General features: G+C 41.4%; 1 protein-coding gene across 2 annotated transcripts in view; it reads left to right on the top strand.

Annotated features, from left to right (window-relative positions):
- TGFBR2 (transforming growth factor beta receptor 2) overlaps positions 1-20,762 on the top strand; it is a 78,125-nt gene that overhangs the window by 28,041 nt on the left and 29,322 nt on the right. For both annotated transcript variants that reach the window (XM_032784162.2, XM_032784161.2), the window contains 2 exons: positions 11,017-11,188; positions 13,111-13,301. In XM_032784162.2, coding sequence (XP_032640053.1) covers positions 11,017-11,188; positions 13,111-13,301 — 363 coding nt within the window. The remainder of the gene's footprint in view (positions 1-11,016; positions 11,189-13,110; positions 13,302-20,762) is intronic.

The following is a 20,762-nucleotide window of genomic DNA, read 5'->3' on the forward strand; positions in this document are numbered from 1 at the left end:
TTTTTTTTTTCTGTTTGCTAAGATATTGATTTTTTTTTTAAATTGATAATTGAAATTCAGGATTGTTAGGCCAAGACATTTTGGCAACAAATTTGTTAAAATGACAATCTAATGGCAACAACAGCACTGCTTTCATGCTTGGGCTTGCCCCCACAGCCTGCTGGTCCAACAGCTGAATAGAGAGGAAGATAGGGGAACTGCGGATCCCTAAAATCCACCCTCTTAGGGGTGCAGAGTTGGCAACCAGCAGCCAGCAAACCCACTCAGTTTCCGATCACATGCCAATAGGCACACGTCCGCCAAGCCCAACGGCCTGGTGAAGTACCACAAAAGGCATCTGAAATCTTCGGGGGGGGGGGCACCCGCACGGAGCCATATTACAGAGCAGCTATCCTGCCCTGTGCAGCTCCGCCCAGGAGAGATGCGCTCCCACAACTAGGAATGACCAGGATCTAGATGTCCTCCTGATTTATAGGGGCCAAGTCGGATATTTGGGCTTTGTCTTATATAGGCAACCAAAGAGCCTAATAGAAAAAGACCCAATTGGGACTGTTCCTATAAAAGTGGGGACACATCTGCTCACCCTACCCCCAACCCCTGTCCTGATTTTTTTTTGGCAAACCTATATATCAGTACATATAGAGCTAAACTACTCTTTGAGAGAGTGTCATGCTATTGGCTATGTCCCGCAGTACCCAGACCTGTTGGTAGAAGCCACATTCCGTTCCATATCCTGGCTGCCTGCAAAGAAAGTGAGTTACTTTCACTTTCATTTCTCTTCAGCAGGCAAGCCAGGAGGAGAGGGGAGAGACCAGGGTGCTCCGTTAGAGGGGAGGGAGAAGAAAAAAAGGTGGGGTTCCTTCTGTGTGGGGCAGAGGGAGAAGAAAGTGGATGATTATTGGGGTCACAAAGGAGTTACACTGCCAGATAGCCTCCGAGCCTGACCTCACTCACACCGGGATGAAAGAGTCACACTCACAGAAGTGTTCCCTTCCCCCGATAAGCGTACCCCTTCCCAGAAGACCCAGCAGCCAATCCCCTCACCTCAGACTGTGCTGCAATTTCGTCTCTCTAAGGACCCAGCAGCCCCTGTCTATCAATGCTCCAACGCTTCCCGTCTGTCTGGCAGAGCGGTGCCCCCCAGTACCTAGTGGTGCCCTAGGCGGCCTGGCCTGTTCTGCCTATGGCTAAGGACAGCCCTGTCATCAGAGTGTCTTACTGGCAACATATGTTCTGAAAAGGCTTCATTCCATGTGAGAATGTTGCTACGACCTCAAAACCCATACTGTGTGGACAACTTCAAGATCAGCTGTATGTGCCAGTGGAAACTTCGCTTAAAATTTGTGGAGCTATCGCTGAGTTTGAAAAAATGCTGTACTCCAGGACATCTAAGAAGAATGACGAACCAAGAAATAGTAGCACACACCACTACCTTGGAAAAACAATTCAAATGAGATTTGTAACAGTTAGAACTTGTCAACCTTAAAATCAAAGATCAGAAGATGTGCGAAATCTGATGTCAGCAAACTATTTACTCTGTTAATCTGGACCTGCACATCACTGACATCAGCATATGGAGAAATGACTTTAATGGTGTGTTTTGTAAAACACAACAGAGAACCTAGTGAAAAGTCCTTGCCACAAGGAATGGTGACTGTCAGCATTTTCTAGGAATGTAATTTGACATTGATGGATCTACAGGAACGGTATGACATGTGCTTATTTAAAAAGCTGGAAAGAACGGGACTGGTGATAGCTTTGAACATGAGAGGTCAGGGTGCTACATCAATGCATGGTGCGGGGTCAGCGCAAATGTCGATGAGAGGAAAAATGAAAAAAAAAAAACGAGGAGTAGCAGGCCTAATGGATCAGAGTTACGCCTCGGGATTTTTTTTTTTTTTTTTTTTTTTTTTTTTTGTTTTGTTTTTTTTTTTTGTCTTTTTTTTTTTTTTTTTTTTTTTTTTTTTTTTTTTTTTTTTTTTTTTTTTTTTTTTTTTTTTTTTTTTTTTTTTTTTTTTTTTTTTTTTTTTTTTTTTTTTTTTTTTTTTTTTTTTTTTTTTTTTTTTTTTTTTTTTTTTTTTTTTTTTTTTTTTTTTTTTTTTTTTTTTTTTTTTTTTTTTTTTTTTTTTTTTTTTTTTTTTTTTTTTTTTTTTTTTTTTTTTTATTTTTTTTTTTTTTTTTTTTTTTTTTTTTTTTTTTTTTTTTTTTTGTTTGGTCCCCTCAGCAGTTCATATTCATATGAACAACTGGTAGATCGTGATTGTGCTCAGCTTTAGTGAGGTCTGCTGAATTTTTTCATGTAATGATAGCATCTATGTATGTTTTTTCTCTGCCACAACTCAATATCTCGATGGCAGATTTTGAAGCAAACATTCTGTGAACATTCCTCTCTGACGACTCTGAAAACCAGAAACATAGATCACTTCAAATTTTCTGTGTGGTGTATTATTGTGGCTGACAATCACTGCTACCTGGTTTTGAATTATTTTTCAATTGTTGTAAGCAAGAGACTCCAAAGGTGTTGACTCTTAGATATTATTGTGCGCAAAATGGACTGGAAAAGCATAAATCATCCCTACAGTCATCTTAATTACACCTTACGTCATAACAAAACACCCCATTCCCACAATAACTGAGTCAGATGAGGGATTCAAAAATGTTCTCTGAAGAGTAGCACAAATTTTGGCAGAGGAAATTTCACATGACCTGAAGCTTATTTTCCATCCAATTCAAGAATACAAGAGCAGAGAGAATAGAATGACATTTTGAATTACGAGGCACAGATAATCCCATAAGCCCCATAAAACAACAATTCAAAGTTGAGAGTTTGCTCTTTAACGCAGGTGGTAAGATTGTGCAAATACGTCGAGAGCTTGAAAGAACACGTTTTTTCTCCACATTGTTCTATATTCTGGGGGCAAGGCTAAAAGGAACACAAGCTGTATGTTTGAGATGTTGTTGTAGTGATTTCCAAAATCCTCATATAACCTGAAGAAACTATCACCAGCAAGATGGAGGGCATCTAGAGACAGTCATTGAGAAAAACTAATCTGTCGTGATGACTGCACGATATTGATGCGAGTGATTTAGCTGATTGACCTGAAAGCCCTTTTTCAAGATAAATTTCCAGCACATAAGGGGGATTCGACTCTCCAAAGGCTGTTCTGGAATATATGTGTACAAAATAAGGGAAGGATGACTCCAACGATACGTGTGCCTTCCTCCTTACTGTTGTCCAAATGCCTTTTTTTTTCTTTTTATTTTTGTTGGGTGTCAACGGCTTCTTGAAAAAAGACTGGTGGCAATATATCTAACATTTAACAGTAACAGTTGCTAAGTGGAGAACGCAAGCTTATTCTAGGCTTCTCCACAAAAGAAGTTGATAAAAACAGACAAGTCTTACGAAACAGCAGGACACTAGAGGGACGCTGTCGGGTCTTGCAGCCATCTTCAAAAACATATGCTGGTCCCAGACAAAAATAGAGATAGAGGAGACCTTCAGGAAGCAAGGTTTAAGTCTTTTGCAACCAATCTACAAGGATAATGAGGATGGAAGCACCACTTTGATTATTTCCCAAAACAGATAAAAATGCCAGTTGGTTTACTATGTTCAGACAATAAAAGTCCAGTGTTTACTATGCAGACAATAAAAGTTACATTTGCTGTTCAGGCGTTTGAAATTTAAGTGTTACTGGAATTTTTTGAACAAGCCATTTTAAGTTGTTAGTTCTCCTTTATTGGGGTAGGTAGCAGAGCAGTACCATGAGAGGAGTAGAACAGGAAGAAGGCAGAACTGAGACATATCAAAGTTTCGGCCCAAGCGAGGGAGCATGGGGGCATCACTTGAGCTCACTGCCTCAGGTGCCAAATGTTGTGGACCAGCCCTCATCCTTAACCTGACAGGATGCGCTTGGGGAGAGCAGGAAGTGTTGTTACCCAGTAACTGTGAGGCTAAGCACAGTCTTTCTCATTGAGTGGGTGTCCATTGTGTGTCCTGCTCCTACACTCTCAAAAGCAGTGGAAGAAAAGGAATGGTTGTGTCTGAGGAGACATAGGCTACGTCTTCACTACCCGCCGTATCGGCGGGTAGCAATCGATTGCTCGGGGATCGATATATCGCGTCTCATCTAGACGCGATATATCGAACCCCGAACGCGCTTATATCGATTCCAGAACTCCACCAACCTGAACGGAGTTGCAGAATCGACAGGGGGCGCCGTGGACGTCGATCCCGCGCCGTGAGGATGGTGAGTAATTCGATCTTAGATACTTCGACTTCAGCTATGTTATTCACGTAGCTGAAGTTGCGTATCTAAGATCGATTTTCCCCCATAGTGTAGACCCGCCCATAGTGTTAAGCACTGTGCTCAGGTTACAAATGAGGCACTTAACTACATGCTCCCTTCCTTGACCTTTCTTCTACTATTAGTAAGAGTAGCTTGGCTGCACAGCAGTGCTCTAATTAAGATGTTGCTCTTGCAAGGTCTTGAGCCTTCTGGCAATGATCCTGCAAAACATTTAAACATTGAGTTCAGTGCAGGTTCTCCTGCCCTCCCTCTCCTGCTCATCACTTTAGAAGTCCCATTAACTTCATTGGTGCAGAATCAAATGGTCTGTGCCTATATGCACAACATTGTACACCTGCACTTTGCTGGATCAAGACCATTGCATGTGTCAAACCACAGATTCAGAATTCTTGAGTACATGCATATCTAAATATTACTGCTGAAATCTTTTAAAAAGCCAATGATACCTCATGGGAAATGTTGAAGACTGTTTTGTTGTAACTGCTCTGCTTATGTCATAGATTCTGGGGGGAAGGGAGGTGTTACTTCCCTTTTTATTGCACAGCTAGAAATAGTTGCATGAAAAGAGACTCTAATTCTGAGTTTATCTGCTTCTGCTGCCTATTTACCACCTGAAGTCATCATGCTCTCATTATGACCTCAAAAGCCGGCAATTGTGATGTCACACATGGGGAGCTAACACTGAGGATATGTGCACCATTTTGCTCACTCCCGCTTTTTGAAATCTCATAATCTAATGCTTCTCATGAAGAGTAAACTCCGAATTATTTTTAAAAGACATTTTTAATCCCAGCTGGCATTTCTGAGCCTACTGATGAATGAAGTTTAGTGTCAAACATGACATAAATTTGTAGCAGAAAGTATAGGAGCTAAATGGAGAAGAATATAAACCAATTTCTAATGAACAAGAGTACAATTTAAATGTTTACTATTTAAGCTATAAATATTTTGTTTAAATGGTGATTTATAGCCCATTGGGTTCCCATGTCCTGGCTCATAGTGACATCACATTGTGACTCAGTGCTAGCACTAGCATCAAGCATTGGTGCAGTGTTGCCAACTCCCATGATTTTATCAGAAGTCTTACAGTATTTGGTGTTTTTCTTAAAGCCCCAGCTCCTGGAGTCCTGTGATTACATGGGACTCTGTTTTAATTTATTAAAAACACTAAGTTTCTAACTCAGCATTGTAGAAAAAAGCTTGAAAAAGTGATTCAAGTACACCCTAAAGACTTCGAATCCAGAAAGTAAATAAAAAGAACTCAGCTTTTTTTGAAATAGCTTATGATGTTTCACTATTCAGCATAAATGCTGGAATCATCCCTTCCCCCACCCAGGGATCCTCAGTGCTTGGAAGGCCTGCCTAGAAAGGAAGGAGTATTACCTCGCTGGCACCATCCTCCCTTCACTTGCACAATGTGAATGCAGTAGCACTCAGCCCAAATGGAGCTCTGCTGTGAGGAAGGGTAGGGTGGTGGAGAGGAGAGGACAGAGCAGAGGAGATGCTCTCTGCAGCACAGTCCCCAGCAAAACCTGGAGATTTCCATGCCCACATCTAGGCATGAGGCAAAAAAGCTTGGATCTTCTCTATAGCAGCTGGTGTGCAGCTGCAAAGGGGCCAAGCCAGAGACAAGAGTCCCTGCTGGAACTGTGCTGCCAGGAAGGAGAGAGACATGTACCTCTCTCTACATAATATCTCCTGTCTCTTTGATAAAGGTGTCTTCCTTCCTGCAAATTCCCAAGGCCTGTGAGGCTGGGAGAGGCTGTGGTTCCAAATCCATGCTTCTCCTAGCAGACAGAATAGTTCCACAAGAATTAAACCTCCACGAGTTTTGCTGGCTTCCTCTTCTCTCTCTCAGCAGGCTTTTCTAAAGTGGGGAAGTCCAGCTCACAGTTACTATTTTGTGCATAAATCCTAAGTAATAAAGGATGAGAGAAGAGAAATGGCAGCAATTATACTTCACCAGTTATGAGCAGGATGAGTTTGCCAATGCTTTAGAAGGCTTCCCTGAGCCCCAAGTGAGGTTTTCAATGTAGATATTCCAAAAAAAGAAAGCATGTTATTTTTAGTTTTGTTTACATTTTATGGGCTTTTCACAGTCCTACTATTAGCTTACAATACTCAGCAAATGAGAGGACTGTAAACTATAGCTTGAGGTCTCAGTGAAAGTTAGACACTCACACATGAGCGACACAAAGCAAACAATGTGAAACAGCCAATAGACTTTGGGCGAGGTATACTGTGTACGTGTGCCTGAAAAGCCACAGCTGGGAAATGAGCCAGGGGATAAAATTGTTATTCCACGATTCTTGCTCCCCAAAACATATAGCACTGATATTTCTAAGGCCTTTCATGTCTTGAGCTGTGAAGAGATTGTCCCTCAGACCTAAGGATCAATAGGTATGGTCCATGTATTTTAATCTGAGTGTCCTTTGTGCTTCTGGCATGAGTGATTGGTGCAGTATTGGGGCTGTTGAAAGACCCATGGACAACCAGAATACAGGAGGCCAAGTAAATGCTCTCCCTTGTTTTGGACCTATTTGGAGGGCAAAAAATACAAGGGAGAGCTAAAATCTGGCCCTATAAATCTATGAGTCTAAATAAGAGAAACATTACAGGATCATATGAGATTATACTTGCCTTGAAAACAAGTTTTAGAATGGCTTTAGCATAGTCTCTAATTTTGTGTGTGGAAATACTAGTTTACCTGTGCAAATGTTAGTTACATGGGCAGTTATATTCATGCAAAATTAGAGGCTGTTTCTACTTTAATAAGGCCAAATGATCTTGTTTACTCAACTTTACACAAAAAAGCCCTAGAGTGTTGACTGTAACAGCATGAACCTGGGAATGGTGCAGTCAAGTAAGTCTAGTGATATACAGCAGGGAGAGAGTGATCAATGCATTCCCATCGAGGAGATCTTTACCAGTGTTTCATCCTACAACCTGTGTGTAAACTTATTGAAGACAGCCCTGAGCTACATAGCTTGGAAGCAGATCTGAATTTTTCTGGAGTTTTGGGTGTATTCACATCCAGGGGTTTGGTATGTCCTGTAAACAGGAGAGAGAGAGGCAGGCATGCTAGAGGCCAAGTTTGCATCTGGATGCAGATTTTGGTTTATGTTGCTTTGCAAAGTTTAAAAGTCACTGATTTGATTTCAACATATCAGTAAATGCTCGATTGGGCGAAAGTCAAACTTCACTTTAACTAACTTTGAATGAAACAGTCATCTGAGCCTTCAGGGTAGCCAGAGCAGAGCTAAAGGAATGAATGGCACATAGACACCTGGTAGAGCCGCATAACAATATCAAGAAAAACATAGTCCATCTTTAAGGGCCAACACTTCACACCAGCCTCTACTTGAACAGGAATATGTCTGCCCCTTGCCCTATCTGTTCCCATTGCATCTGTCTGAGTGGAATGGTATGGTGAGTAGTGACTTAGGTACTGAACACGTAGGCTCTACGGCCATCCTTTTCAAGGAAAATTCAAAGTGAAGTCAGACTGGATGTCCTACACCCCCCACCTTTTTTTTTTTTTGCTCCTGAATTGTACCCTGTTAAAAATTAAGCTGACATTGACTAGCCAGAATTCTTTCTTTGACTCCTCGCTAACAGTTGAACCATAGCCTAGGACTCTCTTGTTTTAGATTTGTGCCCTTGCTGTGTACTGTACTTTAAAATGGGCTGCTTCACCAAACTGAATTGTTATTTACTCAAGTGGCTTGGAATGAAGATTCCCTTCTTGGGGTGAATCGAGAGACATTGTCATTGGTTTGTTACAGTGAGTGAGTCTTGGCAGAAGCTTGGCTGAATCTGGCCATGTCTGTCACCAACCACTGTATTTGAAACAGCTTATCTAAAGGCTTGTCTTCACTGCAGTGTTAGCTCTATCTCCAGTCCAAGTTATCCCAGTTCAAGTGAGAGAACACCACTCATGCAGCACAGAGCGTGTTTAATAGCAGCACAGGGTAGCTGCGTCAGCACTGCATTCCTAGCCCCTGCATCAGCAACACTCAAGATTTTAACCCATGGTACCTGATGGGCCAGCTGGCTCAACTTTAATGCACCATTTAACTCAAGCTAGAGATTTTGTATGTGAACAGAAGTCGGTTTAGGGGCAATACTGAAGTTATACCTCAAAACAACAGTACAGAGAGACTAGGGTGACCAGATGTCCCATTTTTATAGGGACAGTCTCGATATTTGGGGCTTTTTCTTAAATAGGCACCGATTACCCTCCCCATCCCCTGTCCCAATTTTTCACATTTGCCATCTGGTCACCCTAAATGGGATAAACCCTAAAATATGATCTCTGGAGTTGGAACATTTTTGTATTGTGTGTGAGGAAGGTATGGCCTTGCAGGAAGGCTTGGACTTGACAGAGAGTCCAGTTCCCGTTTCTGCCACAGTCTTCCTGTAAGACTTTAGGCAAGTCATCTTATGGGGCAGATTTTTAAGAAATAGACAAAATGTGAGCCTAAGCTCTCTGTGCTTGAGTTCCTTATCTGTAAAATGGAGATAGTGATACCTCTTCTCTCTCACCCTTTCGGTCTTGCTTATTTAAATCATAGGATTTTAGAATCATGGAGTATCTTTTAGTGTATGTACAGCCCCTAGTAGAACGAGAGCTCTGATCTTAGTTAGGATATCTAGGAGCTACTCTAATCCAGCTAATAAATAGTGCCAATAAAGTTCTTTGCATGTTTAAGTGAGATGCACTGTCTCACACGGAGATGAACAAAAAAATTGTAATGACTAATTTTAATAGATTTGATGTATTATGCTACATTAGATTGTGAGCCCCTGAAGACCAGGGCCGGCTCCAGCTTTTTTACCTCCCCAAGCGGCGAAGCGAAAAAAAGATAAAGCCGTGATTGGCGGCACTTTGGCACTGCTTCATAATATGGCGACTGGTCCTTCCCTCCAAGAGGGAGTGAGGGACCTGGTGCCGAATTGCCGCCAAAGACCTGGATGTGCCACCCCTTTCCATTGGCTGCCCCAAGCACCTGCTTCCTTTGCTGGTGCCTGGAGCCGGCCCTGCTGAATACTGTTCCTTTGTGTTTGTATAGCACTCAGCCCAGTGGCACTTTGATCCTAATTGCAAGCTTTAGGATTTATTTCAATACAAGTAATTAATAAGATGAATGTTTATCTAAGGCCTAAACTCTAGCCAGTTTGTAACCTATTGCCAGCATGCTCCCCCCAAGGAAAACTCCCAGTCAGCTTATGCCATTCTCTCCCTTGCACATAGGGCTTTCTCCTGCACTATTAAAAATCAGTGGGAGTTTTGCCATTGGTCTTAATGGCAGTAGGACCAGAGCCATAGGGTCAAATCCACAGCGTGTTTAGGAAGGAGGCATTGCTTGGCTGAGGGAGGGAAGAGTAAGGGACCCCTTTCTCTGACCCTCTTACAATGGTGCAAAGATCTGCTGAAAATTTTAGCACCGGTGCTTTTTTCTTCTGGCATCCAGACAAATGTATTTAATTCTTATTGAAAAGTGTTTCTAAACGTGGTAAATATTTTCAAATTCTAGGGGGCAAATTTGATTGTAGTGTTTGTGGAGGAGAGGGAATTTTATGAACCTCCAATCTCCTATTGTGTTGACTAACACCATTGGACATAAAGCATCAAATTAATATAGTTTTCATCTACAGGTGGCTACAATTGAAAGCATTGTAATCAATTGAGCCTGATATCTGCTTAAAATGGCTCTACATACTTTTATGGGTGAATTGTATTGAAACTATTATAGTCAGTCTTCTCCATCTCAGATAGTTGCATATTATTTTAAGTAAATATGCCTCTACGTAGGCATTTTCTGTTCCTTGCAGTTGTGTTGGGATCTCAAAATAGTATTTGAACTAAAAATATGCTTCCTGAAAATCATACTTGGGGCCTCAATGGGATGAATTGTCTCATCTTTCTTTACTGCTGCCCATCCCAACAGTGACTGTGTAAAGGAGCAGTAGCCAAAAGTTCAGCCCATGTGTCAACTGGAATTTAGAGTTTTACAGAGTGTTTCCACTGCAGAGTTCGCTCAAGTTGGCTCAAGGTGATTGGGTTAGCAGCACAAAGTAGATGTGTCTTCCCTGCATTACGATTACAAGTATCATCAGTACTCATGCTTCAACCTATGCCCCCAAAGAGCCAGCTGGTTCAAGTTGAAAGCACCACTTAACTCGAGTTAGGGATTTTTGTGGATAGGAACCAGGGTAGGGATAACAGTCAAGTTACACCTCAAGCTAACAGTGCAATGAAGACAAGTCCACATGGTCCACCCTGGGTTAGAGTTATGATGGTGCCTCCCAAGTACACTCCTTTCCCAGCTGTGCTTATGTCAGCTGCTCAGAACAAAGTTGCAAAATATTTCATGTTGGCTCACCCCTGTATTAAAAAATAAGGGTAGCTGCAGCTTTCTTCTTTTATGCAAATGAAACTCAAACTGGGCTCAGTCCTTCCTGTCACAGAGCGCCTTCACTTCCATTGAAGTAAGCAGGAGTCGAGGGAAGCCAGGATTTGAGAGAACACCAATGGCTTCTGGCATGTTGGTGGAGTGATCTTCCAGTTGGGCAAATCTGAGATATCCCTGACTTATGGGGAGGCTGTTTGCTACTGATGGTAAAACTATCCATTGTGATTAACTCTAATGCAGTCTGATATGCTGATGTTACTACAGTGTTTTATTTCTCTCTCTCTCTCCTCCAGCTGATGGTCTCTCACTTATGGAACAAATGAAGGAAAACGGATTCAAAATGCATGCGCTGTGTAAATTCTGTGATGTGGAGGTGACAACCTGCACACACCAAGGTCACTGCAAAAGCAACTGCAACCGCACTGCCATCTGTGAGAATAAGAATGAAGTCTGTGTAGCAATATGGTAAGTTCATTCTTTTTTATGGGTTAGGAGAAGGTGTAATCTTCATTAGAAGTTGCTCTTACTGTCAAGACATTCAAAACTTTCTTCTGGAACATTCGCTCTAAGTGCTGCCACCATGACAGACTGTATTCTCTTGGCTCTGACTCTTCTCTGTGCTTGAGGTTAACAAAAATTCGAATATGAAATGTGTAGGGGTTGGGTTGTTTTTAAAAACAAACAAACAAAACAAAACAGTTCTGTTCCAACTTATGCTGCTGTTGAAAAAGAGTCAAGTTTTTCCTCAGCCCATTAAATAGCATCCACCCACAGCACACTGAAAGTAGAAACAGATTTGAGACTCTTAAGAGCAGATCATGGTTATCTGATGTGAATGGAGGAAAGCAACATTTTAAGTCAAACTATTAAACAATAAACTGACACTATCATTTAGATTATATGTGCCTATCACTGTAGCTTTATATACAGTGTGTGGGCAGAAGTGCTTTACCTGTTTAATAGTGCATACATAAAGAAATCCTTTTTTCTATCTTCTGTTTAAATGTATTGACTCTTGGAGATTATTTAACGATACCTGAAACAAAAGAAACCATGGATATGTAAAATTCAATGACGCATGAAGCTTTCCTGAGTGTTTGATTAATCTAAACTTTCTGTTGATGGTTAGAATTAAATGGTTCTTGCCCTTCTAGTCATGAAACCAGCCTTAACAATGAAAACATTCTTGTCTTTTTTCAGTTCACAACCAGGCAGAAGCAACCGCACAGAAAACTTGCAAACCTTCCATATATGTCATTGAATGTTAGTGCTGAAGCCTAATTAGGAACATCTAGGTGAAAACCTGATTAATCATCAGAAATATCCCATGAGGCTCATGGTTTTGTTACATCCGTTCACTTGAAAAGGTGTCCAGCATGAATGAACATAGACATGTCAAATGTAGAAATGGTGCAATGTTCCATTAAATATTTTTACCTGTGTTTGAAGAGTAAAATAAATATTCTGTGTGCTGCAAAGTGGCTGCAATGCAGTTTGAGATTCTCTGGATTGGTAATGCAACTGTGTTTAGAAACACCAAAGGCAAGCCAGTTTAATCAGTCAATAAATAGATTTGAGCTGTCCTTCTAGTCCCATCTCTTACATTGTATAATGAAATGTTAGAGGTGGACCACAAAAGCTTCAAAAGTATGGGCCAGATTCTCAGCTGGTGTAAATTGATGTCACTTCTGTTGAAGTCAGTGGAGCTATCTTGGTTTGTAAGAGCTCTATATTTTTAAAATACATATTCACTCACTGCTGAAACTATCTTAGAGAAGAAAACACCCTGAAATTCCACAGAGATCATTGATTTTTTTAATTATAATTTTCCAAAGATTTTTGCTATCTTTGCTGATAACCACAGAAACAAAATGTTTTGGGGGGGTGGATTTTTTTAAGGGGATCTCTTCATCTTGAGACTGCAGAGAGGATCCAGTGCTTAGCACGTTTTACTTGATGACACTGGAAGTTCAAGAAACAGGAACTAGACAAAAACAAGATACAGCACTGAACCAGTTCAGATGACAGGATGATTTACCTTTGCCTCAAATTTGAACCAAGTCTGTTCTGAGTTTCAAAGCAGTTCAGTTTAACTTTAATTTGAATTGCTAGGGTGGTGTTTTTCAAAAGCATTCAGCACTGGCCTAACTCTGCTCCCATCAAAGTCCACTGGTTATATACTGAGATAGCGGCTGCAGTGCACAAATCCTTGAAGTAGACAAGCCCACAGAAGGTAAAATTCATCCCTGTGCAGTGAGGCTACAGTAAAACTCTATAAACTTAACTTTCACAACAGGGTGAATTTTAGCCAGAAAGAGTCCTAATAATTTCCGTGATAGGATTGTCTCCTTTTGGTTTTGGTTTTTAATTCTCCTTTTCATTTTTAGGAGACAGAATGATGCAAACACAACTTTAGAAACAATATGTCATGATCCTGCTTTGCCAATCTCTGGACAAAAATTGGAGGAGCCTGTCTCAAAACAGTGTGTGATGAAAGAGAAGAAGGAAGTTGGTGGACTGCTGTTCATGTGCTCCTGCATAGAGGAAGAATGCAATGATGAGATCATCTTTTCAGAAGGTAGTTTAATTTCTCTTCTCCCATCCCCCCCTGCTGCCAGGCAACATGGGTTGTTCTCCAGGACTTTCCTGTGGTCTAGAACCTCCTGGTGGGACAAATCCTGCCTCCTTAGCCACTGAGGAGAGTCCAAAGGAGCAATGCAGTTCCATAAATTTCATTACATTGAATTTGTGGCTCCCTGAAGGTTGCGCCCAATGCCTGAGCCAGAATGCTTTCAAGTTCAACCCTACTGCATCCAATGGGAAATCTTACATTGTAGATTCCTTAATTCCGTAACTTCATTCCTTAATTATATGGTTGGTTTTCTACTAAAAGTCACTCTGTTAAGTTCGCATTCTATTTCATGCATGGGGATAATCGATCCATAACCAATAATATTTTCAGCTAATTTCACCTTTTTGTCGATTTGTGCAATGTCTGAAGAGCTTGTAATTTTCTTCTCATTTATTGCTATTTAAAGTTGTTTCAAATTTTTTTGGGCAGTGGGGAGATGGAGGAGGGAATTTTTCATGCTTGGTATTTAAAATCCCAAACTTCAGTTGTATGCCATGCCATATAGTGAGAAATCTGGAGCCAGATCCTTGGGTCTGGATGAGTTCTGCTTTAGTTTTACAGGCAGAGACAGAGTTGGAGATGGACAGAGTTGTCTGTATACCACCTAGTTCTTAGGCAGGATCTAAGGGGAGAGCTCACAAGGAGTCATTCTTGCATGCATGCTCCATCCTAGAGACATCCTCTACAACCATGAGTAATTAAATTTCCCGCATTCAGGGAACACAAGGGTTTCTCCCTGTGTACACTGCCAAGCAGGTATATTTCCAAAAGAGGAAGGGGGGCCATGGCTCCATTGCATCAAACCTCTTGCAATGCAGATTAGCCACACCACAGGGTCCAGGCTTCACCATCTTAAAGGCACTATCCCTCCCTAAGTTCCCCAGGGTACTGAAGTTCTCCTAGTGTAAACACAGCTTCCTTTGAGTGCTTGCTCATATTGATTCCATTTTAGGTGTGTGCATGCTCACATATACAGTTGTCGGAGGTTTTTGCCTTAACAGTCCCTGTAGGGCTGGCTGTGGTGCCCTCTGGAGCACCTCGTTCATGTGGCAGGATATCAGGCACCACCAGTTCTACATCCTCTCAGTTTCTTCTTACGAACCGTGAAGGTTGGTTGGAGCACCTGGTCTTGCTAGGCAAGAGCATTAGCAGTGTTTAGATCATTTTCCTTTATTGTTTAGTTGAGTGATTAGCCAGCTGTTAAGTGTAGACACAGTTATATCAGTATATAGGTGCTTTATACCAGTATAGCTATTCGTATGCAAGAAAAGTAGTAACGGTACCAGTCTAAGGGGAAGTTTACACTATGAGATTAGGTCAATTTTATAGAAGTCAATTTTTAGAAATTGATTTTATACAGTCAGTTGCGTCTGTCCACATTAAGCGCATTAAGTCGGCGGCGTGTATCCTCGCTACCATGGCTAGCATCGACTTATGGAGCAGTGCACTGTGGGTAGCTATTCCACAATTCTCGCAGTCTCTGCTGCCCATTGGAATTCTGCGTTAAGCTCCCAGTGCCTGACGGGGCAAAAACATTCTCGCAGGTGGTTTTGGGTACATGTCCTCAGTCACCCCTCCCTCTGTAAAAGCAATGTCAGGCAATCGTTTTGCGCCTTTTTTCCTGGGTTACCCATGCAGACGCCATTCCACGGCAAGCATGAGCAAGTTCAGAATGGTGGTAGAATGTGCCTTTGGACATTTAAAATCTTGCTGGAACTGATGATCAGACCTCAGCACAACCAACATTCTCATTGTTATTGCTGCTTGTTGTGTGCTCCATAACATCTATGAGACTAAGAGGGAGATGTTTATGGTGGGGTGGGAGGTTGTGGTAAATCGCCTGGCGTCCGATTTTGAGCAGCCAAACACGAGGGTGATTAGAAGAGCACAGCAAGGCTTTGAAAACCAGTTTCATGACTGGCCAAGCTTTGGTGTGACAGTTGTGTGTGTTTCTCCATGATGCCAACTCACCCCCTTTGTTGATTTTAATTCCCTGTAAGCCAACCACCCTCCCCATTTTGAAATAAAGTAACTATTGTTTTGAAACCATGCATTCTTCCTTTATTAATTAAAAAAAATGAGATAACGGATAAGGTAGCCCGGGTGGGGTGGGAGAGGAGGGAAGGACAAGGCCACATTGCTTATTGTAGCCACACTAAAAATCAAACTATTTGAATGACAGCCTTCTGTTGCTTGGGCCATCCTCTGGAGTGGAGCGGATGGGTGCCCGGAGCCTCCCCTCCGGCACATTCTTGGGCAACTGGGTGAGAAGGCTATGGAACATGGGGAGGAGGGTAGGCGGTTATACAGGGGATGCAGCAGGGGGCTGTGCTCTTGTTGGCTTTCCTGCAGCTCCAGCAGATGCTTCTTCATGTCCGTTTGCTCCCCCATCAGCCTCAGCATCGCCTCCTGCCTCCACTCTTCGTGTTCACTTCATTCTTTCCTGGCCTCTGCCGCTGAGTGCCTCCATGCACTAAGCTGTGCCCTCTCAGTGCAGGAGTATTGCATGAGCTCAGAAAACATGTCATCACGAGTGCGTTTTTTTCATCTTCTAATCTGTGATAATCTTAGGGACGTAGATGATAGGAGCAGTGTAGAAACATTCTATGCTCTAAGATTCAGGTAGGACTGCATGGTCACCTGTGCTGCTGAGTTCGCCATGCTGACCAAACAGGAAATTAAATTCAGAAGTTCCCGGGGCTTTTCCTGTGTGGCTAGTGCATCAGAGTTGAAAGTGTTGTCCAGGGTGGTCAGAATGGAGCACTCTGGGATAGCTCCCGGAGGCCAATACCATTGATTTTCATCCGCAGTACCCCAAATTCGACCCAGCAAGGTCGATTTTAGCGCTACTCCCCTCGCCGGGGAGGAGTACAGAAGTCAATTTTAAGAGCCCTTTAGGTCGACGGAATGGGGTTGTTTGTGTAGATGCATTCATTATAAAATCGACCTAAAGCCGCTAATTTCGACCTAACCATGTCATGTAGACCAGGGCTAAATTCCCTTATAGTGGTATAACCGTGTCTACACTAAGGACATGGCTACACTGGAAACTTCAAAGTGCTGTCGTGGGAACGCTCCACTGCAGCACTTTGAAGTGTGAGTGTGGTCAGGCACGAGCAATGGGAGAGAGCTCTCCCAGCACTCTCAGTAATCCACCTCCACGAGGGGATTAGCTCCGAATGCTGGGAGACTGTCTACACTAGCACTTTAAAGTGTTCAGACTTGCTGTGCTCGGGGGGGAGGATTTTTCACCCCCCCGAGTCAGCTAGTTAGAGCGCTTTAAAATGTAAGTGTAGACAAACCCTAAGTGTTGTACTGGTGTAACTATTTTGGTTAAAAAAACAAAACAAATAACAACATACACTCAACTGACATAGTTATACCAGTACAATATCTGTGTGTAGATCAGGCCTTAGTTAAACTGGTGCAAAGGGCTATTTAGACATGCTTATTTTGACTTAAACCAGGCATATTTTCATAGAATATGTCTACACTACAGAGTCTATGCTGGCATAACCCCTGAGGGTAGACTCCTCATATGCCAATCAAAGGTGTTTTTTGTTTTGTTTTGTTTTTTAAACATCACCTTCTTGAATGGTGTTAGCTATGTTGACAGAAACACTCCTGTATAGGTATAACTGCGTCTACAGGGGGGATGGGGAGAGAATTGTTGGCATAACGATGTCTGTAGGAAGTGTGTGTGTTGTTTTTTTTCCACACTCCTGACCGACCATATCAGTTTTAAGTGTAGACCAAGCCACAGATTCTAAGGCTAGAAGGGACCACTGTGAATACCTAGTCTGATCTCCTGTGTAACACAGGCCATAGAACTTCTCCAAAATAATTCCTGTTTGAATTAGAGAGCATATCATTTAGAAAAACATCCCATCTTGATTTTTAAATCGCCAATAGCGGACAATCTACCGCAACCCTTGGTAAATTGTTTTAATTGGTAATTACCTTCACGGTTAAAAATTTACATCATATTTCCAGTCTGAATTTGTCTAGGTACGTATATAGACCCAGATTTTTAAAGCTCTTTAAGCACCTTGAGGCATTTTCAAAAGCAAATGGGCACCTTAACTCATTGATTTCAGTGGATGTTAGGCTCCTAGATGCTTTTGAAAAGCCCACTGGGGCACTTAAATACCTTTTTAAAAATCTGGCCCCTTATAGACTGTGATCAAGTCACCCCGTTAACTTTCTCATTATTAAGCTAAGTAGATTAAGCTCCTTTAGTCTCTTACTATAAGACAGATTTTCCAGTCTTTTAATCATTCTCATGGCTCTTCTCTGAACCCTGTCCAATTTATCAGCATCTTTCTTGAATTGTGGACACCTGAAGTGAACATAGTAGTCCAACAGTGGCTGCACCAGAGCTAAATACAAAATATAACCTTTCTACTCCTACTCATCGTTCCCCTGTTTATGCATATTTTGTGATTTAGCTGAAGTTAAGTAGCAGCCAATTTAAACTGAACCAAAAGCAAGCACTTTTAAATGAAATAGGCGTGTCCACAAAGGTTTTATACCAATTGAACTAAACCAGTTTAATTAAATTGGTGCAAGTTTGTGGGTAGACAAGGTCTGAGACTGCATGGCAACAATGTTTTCATCATGGATGGCAGCAGCTGACTCTACAGGAACTGTACCAGTTCCTGGACCCTCCCCCCGCACACCTTTATTTAATTTCTCCCACAGAAAATGATCAGACCCCATGATTATTTCACTTCCTGTCAAGCCTCAAACACAACCTGAAGTCTTACAAGTGCGCATGAGACTTGCTTTGTGCATACATTTTCCATGTGAATACTGCATGCTGTGCACATACATGTGTTGCTCAAATATATGCATTAAAGAAGGTCCTTGTATTTCTGAAATATCTACATTTACCCAGTAAGGATCCACTCCTTCTATGCTTTATTATGTGAGTAATTGAAGGAAATGATACCACGTGTGTGAAAAGAGAATGCAGAATCAGACCGCAATACTAATCGGTGTCTTGATTTTATTTAGATGAGAAGTGAATGTGCTCCCAGTGAAAAGGTAACAACCATCTTATCTGTCAGTTGTCTAGGATTTCTATACGCCCCTATGGATTTTGGCTAACTTGTTATAAATTAGTCATGTTAAAACTGTTTCTCCTGGGGTTAAATAATTAAATGCAATCTGGGTATCAAACATGTCTTCTCTGTTAATGGTTATAATGCTAACCATTCCATAAATCCAGCGCTGAATGCCTTATTCTCATTTACATCACAGTCCCATTACATTGCAAGAGTAGTGTAAAAGGGCCTTAGTGCACATGAGAATCTGAACATATTACACTAGTTTCTTTCATTCTTAGAAGTAAGTAGATTCAGAACTTTCCCTGTGGGTAGGGTCCCATTGTAAGTATATAACTGTGAAAGCTATATGCACCAATTGCCCATAGTCTGTGAGTAGTTCAGATGAAAAATAAAATAATGCAAAACTTCAGTTTGTAACATTTCCAGTCCTTCCACAAACATAAACAACTCCAAGGGGAAAAAAATGAGGCTTTGTCTTTCCTTTTTTATTCTTATGGGTTAGTATTTCTTTTAAATGAAAACAGCCCAGCTGGACTGCTTGCCTGGTTAGCCATGGAAGGAAGACAAACGATTTTTACAGTATCAGACATGCGGTTTCCTGTCTGTGTTTAACTTTGAGCAGAACATCACAGCCAGCTGGTCCACTGCTCCTCCAGACAACTAGATAATAACCTATAATAATTTTGCCTTTGGAATGACTGTCATCCAGCTCCATTCTGTACATTGCTCTTGTCTTTTGAATACTACTTTTACTTATACAATAGAGTGTGTATTTTGCTATTCCTTTGCATATCTCTTTTTCTTTTTTTTGTGAGAGAATGAGACAGAGTCTCCTTCTATGGCCTGATCTAAAGGCTGATTGAATTGACTTCAGTGAACTTTGGTTCAGGTTTCCAGAGCACTCTTTTCATTATTAGCAGCAATAACATTTAGATAATAAAAAAAAAAAATCATAATCTTACAGCTGATAATCAGTGTCTGTGCTGTGTCCCTACTGCTGTAAGTGATCTGCTCCCAACTTCTTCTTCCTGCTTGGTATACATGCAAGATTTAAAAGGCAAACCAGATGAAGTTATTTGTCCACTAAAAATATGTGCCTGAGATAGGAGACAGAAAACTGTGGATGTAGCAGCAGGCTCTAATTTCCATAAAGAGGTTAGTTACTAGGCTCCAAGAAATCACAGCTAAGCAGTTCTATGTTGTAGTCAAATCAGTTTATGGAACTGTTGTTCTTTATCAGTCTCTTGTGGTGAATGGCTAGTCTCCCAGCCCCAACCTCTGAATAGTGCACCATATTAAGACACGGAAATCAAAAAAGTGTGGATAGTGGTAGGTATTGTGACTCACTCAGTCATGGCTTTGCAAATATTTGAAATGGTTAAAACCAAATCAAATGTCTGTTTCTTTTGTGGATTTTAATTTTAAATTGCCAAGTTGTAGAATAAACAAACACACTGAAACTAGATATGCGTCTAACTACACAGATGTAATTTTGCTGCTGTGTTGTGCTTTTGGCTATTACCATTGCAATTAATATTTGAGGAATCAGTCTGAAGAATAACATTTTTATGCTCATGATCATATAAAGCAATATCGTATAGCTCGGTGGGGAAAAAAGATCAAAAGAACAAGTTAACCACTATGAAACTCTTCAGTTTATACTGCTCACATTCTTTTTTGCCAAACAAAATTGTGGCTGACTGGCAAATACCACGCACCAATTGGAATTTTGAACCAGAGGTTTGTGGTGGAAAATTGCTCCTGAAAGCAAAACTCCATGCCAGGCTATTTTAATTATTATTTATTTAAATGTCTAATTTCAATGTTACCAGAAGCAATCCTCCGGAGCAAAAACATTGGAAAAGACTTGCCCCAAAACAGTCGGCTCGGAAAAAGGTTTGCCAGTTGTTCAGTGTTGTCATCATGAAAGAGATTGGGCATTTTACAGTTGAGTTCAGTGGGAACAAGATTGGGTGCTGGGGTTTTTGCCCTGGTGAGATCTAGCTACATATAATGGCCCTACACATCACAATGGTTCATTCCAGAATTATTCATTAAAATGTTGCACTTCCCCTCCCACAACTTAAACCATTCTGAAGAAACCAAACTACTGCTAAGAATTTGGACAAATCCAGGTTTCTTTCATTATTTTGCCAATTTCTTTTCTAAGTTTTCCCTATTCTCCCTTCACTGTGCCACCGCCCAGTCTCCATAACCCTGTCAAGCAATTTACGAGTGGGAGCATTCTACCTCGTTGAAGAAGATGCTATGCCAGAGCCCTAAGCTAGAATGACTGGCTGAAGTTCAATCTTAAAAGATCCCCGAACCTTACCTTTTG

Source organism: Chelonoidis abingdonii, chromosome 2 (assembly GCF_003597395.2).
Source record: "Chelonoidis abingdonii isolate Lonesome George chromosome 2, CheloAbing_2.0, whole genome shotgun sequence".
In the NCBI taxonomy this organism is placed as follows: domain Eukaryota; kingdom Metazoa; phylum Chordata; order Testudines; family Testudinidae; genus Chelonoidis; species Chelonoidis abingdonii.